This window comes from Bos grunniens, chromosome 3 (assembly GCF_055505025.1).
Source record: "Bos grunniens cultivar Pamir isolate PY7600 chromosome 3, Bosgru_T2T1.0, whole genome shotgun sequence".
NCBI lineage: Eukaryota > Metazoa > Chordata > Mammalia > Artiodactyla > Bovidae > Bos > Bos grunniens.
In genome coordinates, this window is record NC_141167.1 from 103,280,075 (window position 1) to 103,289,647 (window position 9,573).

Below are 9,573 nucleotides of genomic sequence, written 5' to 3' on the forward strand. Positions count from 1 at the left end.
GCCTGGTGGGCTGCCGTCTCTGGGGTCACACACAGTTGGACACAACTGAAGCGACTTAGCAGCAACAGCAGCACCTGGATAATCCAGAACAATATCCTCATCTCAAGACTCTTAATTCAATCACATCTACTAAATCCCATTTGCTATATAAGGTAATATATTCACAGATTCCTTGGATCAGGACATGGACATTTTGGGAGATTATTATTCAGCCTAACACATTTTGTTTGCTCCTGGGAGATTTCCCTTTTTCCCCGTAACCTAACAATGTAATGAAAAAATGTGTTTTATGCAGGATCTACTTGCTTTCTTGTGGGAGGCCCTTCAGAGTATCTAGTCTGCCACTCTATCAGAAGCCAAATTTCCCTTAAGAAGTTCCTAAACACTTTGCATAGGCTCTGCTCCAAACTTTGGGACTCAGCATCTCTAGGGTTAGGTTTATAAACCTGTATTTTAAAACCTACTTCCAAGGCGATTCTCACAATAAACCAGAATGGAGAGGTTCTACCCCATAACCTGTTCATATCCAATGAGTGAGACATCATGAACGATCAGAGCTGACATGGGTGAGAGAGTGGGAAAGGGGAGCCCAGGCTCTTGGCTCAGTTCCTGGGAACATTATGCCTTTTCCTTCCTTTACACAGTCCCTGGAGGCCTTCCATTTATTGATACCCTTAGGTCAGCCTTCCTTTATGACCTTACAAGGTAAACAGAGACTTTGCCCTGTAGAATTAGAGATTGTGAGATTATCTTTTAGAGACTGAGATTACCTTTGCCTACCTAAGTCCTGCTTGTCCTTTAAGAGCATTTACCAAAAAAAGCCTCTTCTGATTGCAACTTTCCTGATCCATTTCTGCCAAATATAAAAGTATGGTATCTCTTCTCTTTGACTCTGACAACCCTTGAAATCTTTTTTTTAAAGGTATAGTTGATTTACAATATTGTGTTAGTTTCAGATGTATGACAAAGTGATTTAGTTATATATTTTGTAAATGTATATATTGTCTTTTTTCAATGATTTTCTATTATAGTTTATTATAAGATATTGAAAATATTCTCTGTGCTATACAGTAAAACCTTGTTACTTAAATCTATTTTATTTATGGTATTATGCATCTGTATTCCATTCTCCCTTCCCCTTTGATAACTGTAAGCTTGTTTTCTATGTCTCGGAGTCTGTTTCTGTCTTATAAATAAGTTCACTTGTACTGTTTTTTAGATTTTACAAATAAATGATATCATATATTTTTCTTTGTCTGACTTACCTCACTTAGTATGATAATCTCTAGGTCCACTCATGTTGTTGGAAATGGCATTATTTCACTCTTTTTTATGACTAAGTAGTATTCCATTGTGTATTTATGTGACACATCTTCTTTATCCATTCATCTATTGATGGACATATACACTGCTTCCATGACCTGGCTATTATACAGAGTGCTGCTATGAACATTGTAGTGCTTGTATCTTTTCAAAGTAGAGCTTTCGTCTTTTCCAGGATACATGCCCAGGAGTGGAATTGCTGGATTATATGGTAAATCTATTTTTAGTTTTTTAAAGGAATCTCCATACTCTTTTCCATAGTGGCTGCATAACTTGTGGAATCTTGCACAGTGTTTTCTCAACCAGATATTCTACAAGGGTAGGGACCACATCCAGTTTATCACCAAAGTCCTGTCATCAAGGCTCTGTAGTCTTTAGCCCATCACGTTAATAGTGATTGAATGGAACATGAAGCCCAGTTGCTTAGGAAGCTTTTATTGATGTGTTAGGATAGACGAGGCAATGGACAGACAGCAGAATCTATAAAAGTAACTGAAACCCCCCACAAGCTAAGGAAAACGTGGCACAAAGGGATGAGTTGTTGCATGTCTTCTTGCCCCTGCTCAGCAAAGGAGGTAAGAGAGAAAAATTAAGGATAGCATCACCTTGCAGAAATGGCCTCACTGAGAAAGAGCTAAGAGCGAAGTACCATCATGAAGAGCTGATGTTCAGGGACTTGCTAACCGGACTGGCCAGGGCACAGCAAGCCAACTGCCCTCTGCTCTTCTCTGTGCTGGGCACTGGAGTCCAGGGCTGGGGCACTCATGGCTTGCTGCTTTTGAAGTAGGAATACAGTCCCCTGGCTGTGAGTCCTCGCTTCCCATCTGGCGGGGCTGCCTCCCGGCCTTGTGCTGAAGGGACACTAGCGTGTAGGCTGCCCTGGTCCTGCCTTCGGATCACTGTCTCCCTCGTGTGGTCATCAACCCACTCCTGATGAACCACAGTGGGATCTCTTTCTCCCTGGCCTCCTGTCGCACTGGACAGTGGGTGAGTACTGCTTCTGTCCTGCCTGCCCATCACAGTGCTCGCCCCAGTCTGGGCCTGCCCTCCCAGCACTGTCTCTCCTGCCTCGCAGTTGCTCACCTGTGTCTGTCTTTGACTACTGCCTGACTGCCTCTGGGGCTGGCCCTGTTCTCCTGCCCCGGTGTGCCTTGTAATCTGGCCCCTGTCCTGTTCCATGGCCTGGGGGGCACCTCCCTGTGTCTGAATGTGTCCTCCTGTCACAACCTGCCTTGTCTGATACCTGTCTTGACTGTGAGTTTCAGTCCCTCTGGTGGACTCCTGTGGTTGCGTGCTGACACTTCCTGTCTGATGGCTCCTGTCCTGCTCCGTGGTATGAATGTGTGTCTGGGTTTGTGGCCTTGTCTCTGCCTGAATGTGTCCTCCTGTCACCACTTGGCTTGTCTGGTTCCTGTCTTGACTGTGGGTCTCAGTCCCTCTGGTGGACTCCCGTGGCTTGGTTCTGGTGCTTCCAGTCTGCTGGCTCCTATTTTGTTCCACTGTCTGGGTTTGTGACCTTGTCTGTGTCTGAATGTGTCCTCCTGTCACCACTTGGCTTGTCTGCCTCCCACCCTGACTGTGGGCCTCAGTCCCTCTGGTGGACTCCTGTGGCTGGGTGCTGGTGCTTCCTGTCTGATGGCTCCTGTCCTGCTCCAAGGTATGAGTGTGTATCTGGGTTTGTGACCTTGTCTCTGCCTGAATATGTCCTCCTGTCACCACTTGGCTTGTCTGTCTCCCATCTTGACTGTGGGCCTCAGTCCCTCTGGTGGACTCCCGTGGCTGGGTGCTGGCACTTCCTGTCTGATGACTCCTGTCCTGCTCCGTGGTATGAGCGTGTATCTGGGTTTTTGGCCTTGTCTCTGCCTGAACGTGTCCTCCTGTCACCACTTGGCTTGTCTGACTGTGGGCCTCAGTCCCTCTGGTGGACTCCCGTGGCTGGGTGCTGGTGCTTCCTGTCTGATGGCTCCTGTCCTGCTCCGTGGTATGAGTGTGTATCTGGGTTTGTGGCCTTGTCTCTGCCTGAACGTGTCCTCCTGTCACCACTTGGCTTGTCTGACTGTGGGCCTCAGTCCCTCTGGTGGACTCCCGTGGCTGGGTGCTGGTGCTTCCTGTCTGATGGCTCCTGTCCTGCTCCGTGGTATGAGTGTGTATCTGGGTTTGTGGCCTTGTCTCTGCCTGAACGTGTCCTCCTGTCACCACTTGGCTTGTCTGACTGTGGGCCTCAGTCCCTCTGGTGGACTCCCGTGGCTGGGTGCTGGTGCTTCCTGTCTGATGGCTCCTGTCCTGCTCCGTGGTATGAGTGTGTATCTGGGTTTGTGGCCTTGTCTCTGCCTGAACGTGTCCTCCTGTCACCACTTGGCTTGTCTGACTGTGGGTCTCAGTCCCTCTGGTGGACTCCCGTGGCTGGGTGCTGGTGCTTCCTGTCTGATGGCTCCTGTCCTGCTCCGTGGTATGAGTGTGTATCTGGGTTTGTGGCCTTGTCTCTGCTGTCTGACTGTGGGTCTCAGTCCCTCTGGTGGACTCCCGTGGCTGGGTGCTGGCGCTTCCTGTCTGATGGCTCCTGTCCTGCTCCACTGCCTGAGTGGCACTTGTCTGGGTCTGAGTTATGGTTCCAGTGATGGTCTCACTTGTCTGGTGGGCTCTGTCCTGGTTGCTGGCCTGCAGCTGTCTCTCTGTCCCCCTCTCTCTGGTCTGAGAACTCTTGTCTTCTTGCATTCTCTGGGCCTGCTCCACGTGGCCCCTTGCTTGTGTAGACTGGCTCACTCCCTCCTGTCTCTGGGACTCAGACTGCCTGTCTTGGTGACTGACCTGAGCAGAGCTGATGTCCTGACCCTGGGTCTGAGGCCCAGGCCCTCCTGGCCCCCTGGAAGCCTGCTCACTCTGTGAGTCGCTGCTCCCTGCCGGGCCTTGTCTGTTCCCAGGCCTTCCCACTGCAGTGCTGCTTCTCTGTCCTGCCCCTGGCTCTTGGGTGGCTGCAGGGGCACCACGGCCAGACTCCTGAGATCCACATGCTCCCTCAGGACCCTCACTCAGTGTCTCGAAACAGGCCTGGGCGACTTTGAACACTAAGACCAAGAATTCCTTGAATTCCACTGTCCCTGTGTCATCTTCGTCCAGCAGGCGCAGGACTTCATCCACAGTGGCCGGATCATGGGGTTTCTGTGGAGAAGATGAGGCTACGTCAGTACCCCTCCTTTGAGGAGGACAAGGTCAGGCCAGTCAGCTAAGCTTCCAGGCATCCGACCTCTGGGCCTAAGGGCCCAACTGCTTGGCACCCCCCACACCACACACACACACGCACACACACACACACACACACACACACACACACCCTGCTACCACAGAAGCACTAACATAAAATCACTGTCATTGAGTCCAGCTCCCTCAAGGGCAGGAAGCATGTTTTGTGTTGTATCCTGTGTGTTGGGCCCAGTTTCCGGTCTACAGGAGAACTGGATAAAGATGTCATGAAGAATGGCTAAATGACTGAGCTTGTAGATTCTTCAGGCTGCCCTCAGGCCCTGGACCCTGGCATGGAGGTGTTTTTTTTCTCCAGCGAGCACACCACCAAGAAAAGCTCAGCAGGAAGATGGCCCTGTGGGAATTCTGTGAGGTCCTCACTGAGGAGCTCAGGTGTTTTCCCAAGTTGGGGCATCTGGTGGGTTGCCCTCAGTGTGCAGAAGCAGCACCCTGCTGTGCCCACACCTTCCTGCCCCCAGGACTTTCACCATCCCGGTTGCTTTAGCTGTACACCAAAGGCAGGGAGAGTGAGGGAAGTGCATCAGGGCTCTGGGGCTGTCTTGCAGGAAGGGGCTCCCAGAGTCTCCCCTAGCTGCTACACCTCACTTCTGATGCCACCTCTCAGCTAATATATTGGAGCAACTGCTTCCAGCCAAGCACAAAGCCGTACTTCTTGTGAATGCTCGTTACTGATGATCACACTTCCGGTAGACGTAGACGTGGCCGCCATATCAGATTTAAGAAGCAGCAGAAAGTAACGATTGCCATTTCTAGAATAGTCAAAGGCTCCGTTCCTTTCTGAGCTGTCCCTTTAGTGTCCTCTTACTCTGTCTCCAAATTAGAATTAATTGAAGTCAAGATATTTCTTTAAGGACCAGGCCCGTGACCATCCCTGCTCCCTCTCCTGCTCTTTCTCTGCTGCGCAGCCTCCATTAGGACTGGCGGGCCTGGGTGTAGCGGCTTAGAATCCCAAGCAAATATGGCCATTCTTTCTTCCCTCCTGCTCCCCACACCCCGACCCGTGCGTCTCTTACCACGATGACATCAGCGAACTCTTTCTCCAGGAGCCTTTTGAGCTCCCCTCTTTCCAGCACTGCGCAATCGCCCTCCATCCTGGCATAGCGCCTGAAGGCTTCGATAATCCCATTAATGTTTCGAAGTAACTGCGGCATCTTTGAGTCCTGCTGAGGAAAGAGGAAAAGCCCCAGCTTGGGGGATCCATAATCAACCTAGCTGTTTCCTAGAGAGCACTTTTGCTTCTAAGTCCTTTCTTTGCCTATTCAGCTCTGCTTTGGGCCCCTCTGCTGTGTCTTCCTTGGTATTGCCTACGTAACACGTTTTACCAACGGGAAGGAGGAGCAGGTGTGGTTGCAGGCAGGGTCTAGATGCGGCCCCACCGCCTCCCTGTCAGGTGAACTGGGGTGGGCTGCTTTGCCTCTCCATGCCTCAGTTTACTCACTGCGAAATGAAGGCAGTATTATTATTTATTTTATACAATTATTGTGAAGATTTAAAGAGATTTTTCATATAAAACACTTGGCAGATGCTGGTAAGACTAAGTGCTAGCTATTAAATATCACTAGCAGGTTATTATACCCACATATAATTTGTGCATATCTATGTACACTCTTCTGATCACCAGGCACTTTCAGAGGCATCATCTCCTGTAATCCTGATTATCTTGGATTATTAGCTCAGAGAAGCTAGATAATTTGCCCAAGGCCACACAGCTTATAAGGAACCAAGAAATCCTAGACGCCAAATGCAGTGAGCTTTCTAGACTGTACCCCATGGATAGGGCAATGCTGTTGCTATCACAGGTATCAGGGTCCTGCCAGGAACACCCACAGGCAATAAGTACATACGTGGGTCAACTCCTGCCTCTGATGGGGGCCAAGGAGGAACCCCAGGGCTCAACTCTGCCCTTTCTGGCTTCCTTTTCGGAATGTGTTCGTGGAGAAGCCAGGCTGCCAGCTGCCGGGAATACTGTGGAGCTGGTGCCTTTCTGGATGGGAGGCCTTCCAATTCTGAGAGTCCATGTTTCTCTGAATGTGACCTCTGTCCTCAGTGCTGGGACCTGGGAGAAAGTCAGCTGCCCATAGCTGTGTGGCTCCTCCACGGCCCTGGTGTCCTGTGAGGAACTGAAGGGAGAGTTTCCCTGGTTTCTGGATTTGGTGGATGAGCAAGAGGCAAAGAAACCTGGACATGCATTGAGCATAAGCCTTGGAGAGCCCAAAAGAGATGACCATCACACATGGTGAGCTTCAGACGCAAGTGGGGGTTTTGAGGAATGGAAAGCTACAGAAGCTGGAAAGCCAGGGGGGAAAGTGCCATGGAGAAGGGAAGAAGAAGGCTGTGGGGGAGAGAAAGGCATGATTAGAGAGTGAAGTGAGGAGAGAAGGGAAGGCGACTCAGTACTGGAGGAAGCAGATTATGTGGAAAGTTACAGACCCCAGGGGAGCTCTTCAAGGGGTGCCCTTGCTACCATTTAGTAGCCAAAAATCACAGGCAGACCTTGCTTCCTTGTGTAGGTCAAAACTTAGACTATTGCACCTCAAGAGAGAAGTGAAAAGATCTTTAAAAAAAAAAAAAATCCTTGTGGAAAACAGAGGCCACTGACCTTTAAACTGTACAGATAATAAGATAAAAAGATAACCTTTTAGTCACATTTCAAATCCCTTAGAATAAATGTGCAGACTCATGACTTTCCTGGTGGCCCAGTGGTTAAGACTCCATGTTCCCATTGCAGGGGTCCCAGGTTCGATCCCTGGTCAGAAAACTAGATCCCACATGCTGCAACTAAGTTTGCCTGCTGCAGCTAAGACCTGGTACAGCCAAATAAATAAATAAATAATATTAAAAATGAAGTCTCAAAAAAAAAAATTCACGAACTCCTCTTGCCTATATATGGCCCTGGGGGGGAGGGCTGCCATGTAAGTCTCTCCCTCCGTGAGAAGTCTCAACCCCATTGTTGGGTTTGGCAGAAGTTGCTTGGTGGCACAGACCCTGAGCACTCCGGTGAGGCTTCCAGAACCTTAAAAACCAGAGACCCTTAGCTGATCTAGGAAGGCACATGGGTGGCTCCGTCACTCTTGCCAACACAGCCTCGCAGTGAGAGGAGCTGCTGCCAGGGCAGCTGCAGGGGAGGAGGAGAGAGTGTACCTGCTTTGGGAAAACACCTGGTTTTCCCAGGGCCCATCAGAGCAGATGCTTTCTGCCCACAGCCACCACTGATAGCCCTACAGCCACCATTGATAGCCCTACAAGACCCTATCTGATAGCCTGATTTTATGAACTCAGATCAGCAAGACACTGATAGTGAGAAAGAGGTTCCTCAAGAGGGGACTTACCTAATGCACAGGTAAGAGTGAGAAAAAGGTTCCTCAGGAGGGAACTTACCTAATGCACAGGCAGGATGAAGCAAGTGGCTGTTATGTGGTCTGTGGAGTACCAGGTGAGTGGGATGGCAACCTTTTATAAGGGATTTAAACAAGGTTAGTGTTTTAGACAGGATGTCCCCGCCTCATGGGAAGGCTTGATTCATCCAAGCTCACCCAACCCAGCCTCACCTCCCTTCTTGTCTGTTTAACCTACTGGTCTAATTAGCAGGCCCCTCCTACCACATTTGGTGTCCTTTGTCCAGCTCTTGTCTCTTCCTGGGTCTATCTCCTCATGACAGGGCATCACCTTTCCAATGTGATGGTCTTGGCACAGGTAGGGGTTCCTGGTAAGCATTCTTCCTCTTGGTGTGACTGCCCAGTCATGGACTTCCCCCTCCTTTTTTTTTTTAATAGAAACATTCATGAACATAGCCATCTACTAAGGGTTATCCTTTTCAAAGTGGTCACTTTGTGAGGCTACACATGTTTTTCTGATGATGTTGCCATTCCTTAGAACATTCTCGGGATTTTTCTTGTGGAAATTGTCTTTCATACCAAATTTATGAGACATGAAAAAACTCCTGTCTCGTGCCTTGGTGGTTAGCCTCATTTTTTTTTTTTATCAAAACAAAGAAGGCTAATACCTCTTAGCCCACAAACCCATCCTATACATGGGTAGCTTCTTACAGCTGGTGAGAGAAGGGGCTTAAGATGACTGTGTGTAACCCCTTCATTGAAAAGACAGGGAACTCAGCTGATCAACTGATCAGCAGATATTTATGGAGAGCCATTCAGACACAGATCTATGAGGCCTGAGGACTCAGTGTTGACCAACAGGTAGGTTATGTCAGCAGGCTGATGTCTCAGGGAGTTTTCAGCCGGCAGTCGCATGAGAAAGTCCCCAAGAAGGTAACAGTAATGGCAATCACGCTTTGATTTGACTTCATTCTCATCGCTATCTCATTTCCTTGGATCTTCATGACAGGGGCCCTTTTGACTTGACAGGGCCAAGCCCCTTTTATAAATGAGGATACTGAAAATTCTGAGAAGTGGCCACTCCATGTGGAAAGGACAGGGCTGCAGAGAGCCTCTCTGCTTTGGGCTGTGGTCCCTCCATCCTAGGACACTGCCACTAATTTTTTTCTCCATGACTTTTGACATTTTCCCACACATCAAATTTGTTCTCCATGGATGAAGAACAGCCATCCTTGAGGATGCTGAGAAGGAAGAATTCTTTGCTCTGAAGCAAGCCCAAAGGAGCTCCAAAGCCACACTTTGCAGAAAGTACTAGTAACTCTTCAAGTGCCTCTGGGTGGGGAAAAGCACCTTTGCCATCCTCACTTACATGCCAGAGTGTGCATACAGGAAAGGCAGTGACATGATGGGCAGGTGCAGGAAGGGCCTTGGTTGCAGCATTTGGCATAGCAGACGCAGCCCCGCGGTCGTGGCAGGAGCCTCCACACAGGACAAAGAGCAGGGGTGACATGCAGACAGCAGGAGGGGCTGCAGCAGGCTTTGGGGTTGGAGAGGTCTATCTACCGGGGGGTTGGGATGGGGGCAGAGGTTGCTATGGTTATGGGTCAGAATTAGGAGAAGGCTAGTATGAGAGTGAAGTTGGTGAGCAGGAGGA

General features: G+C 49.4%; 1 protein-coding gene across 5 annotated transcripts; it reads right to left on the reverse strand.

The window, feature by feature from the left end:
* Positions 1-1,742: 1,742 nt before the first annotated feature.
* CRNN (cornulin) lies at positions 1,743-8,176 on the reverse strand. 5 transcript variants are annotated; one of them, XM_086394501.1, is made up of 4 exons: positions 8,133-8,176; positions 7,963-8,034; positions 5,598-5,771; positions 1,743-4,482 (listed from the first exon to the last, which is right to left on the reverse strand). In XM_086394501.1, exons 3-4 carry the CDS (start codon positions 5,733-5,735, stop codon positions 2,086-2,088), a joined length of 2,535 nt encoding a protein of 844 aa, XP_086250627.1. In that variant the 5' UTR covers positions 5,736-5,771; positions 7,963-8,034; positions 8,133-8,176; the 3' UTR covers positions 1,743-2,085. The 5 variants fall into 5 exon arrangements, with proteins under 5 accessions (XP_086250627.1, XP_086250630.1, XP_086250626.1 ...); XM_086394504.1 differs by having other exon boundaries at positions 5,598-5,744; positions 8,133-8,150; XM_086394500.1 differs by lacking the exon at positions 8,133-8,176 and having other exon boundaries at positions 7,963-8,050.
* Positions 8,177-9,573: the final 1,397 nt, after the last annotated feature.

Bases quoted from the DNA above. Each gene is read 5' to 3' on its own strand.
- CRNN (XM_086394501.1), bottom strand. From the start codon at position 5,735: ATGCCGCAGTTACTTCGAAACATTAATGGGATTATCGAAGCCTTCAGG. The intron at 4,483-5,597 runs GTAAGAGACGCA...TCTTCTCCACAG, and splicing joins AGTTCGCTGATGTCATCGTG to AAACCCCATGATCCGGCCAC.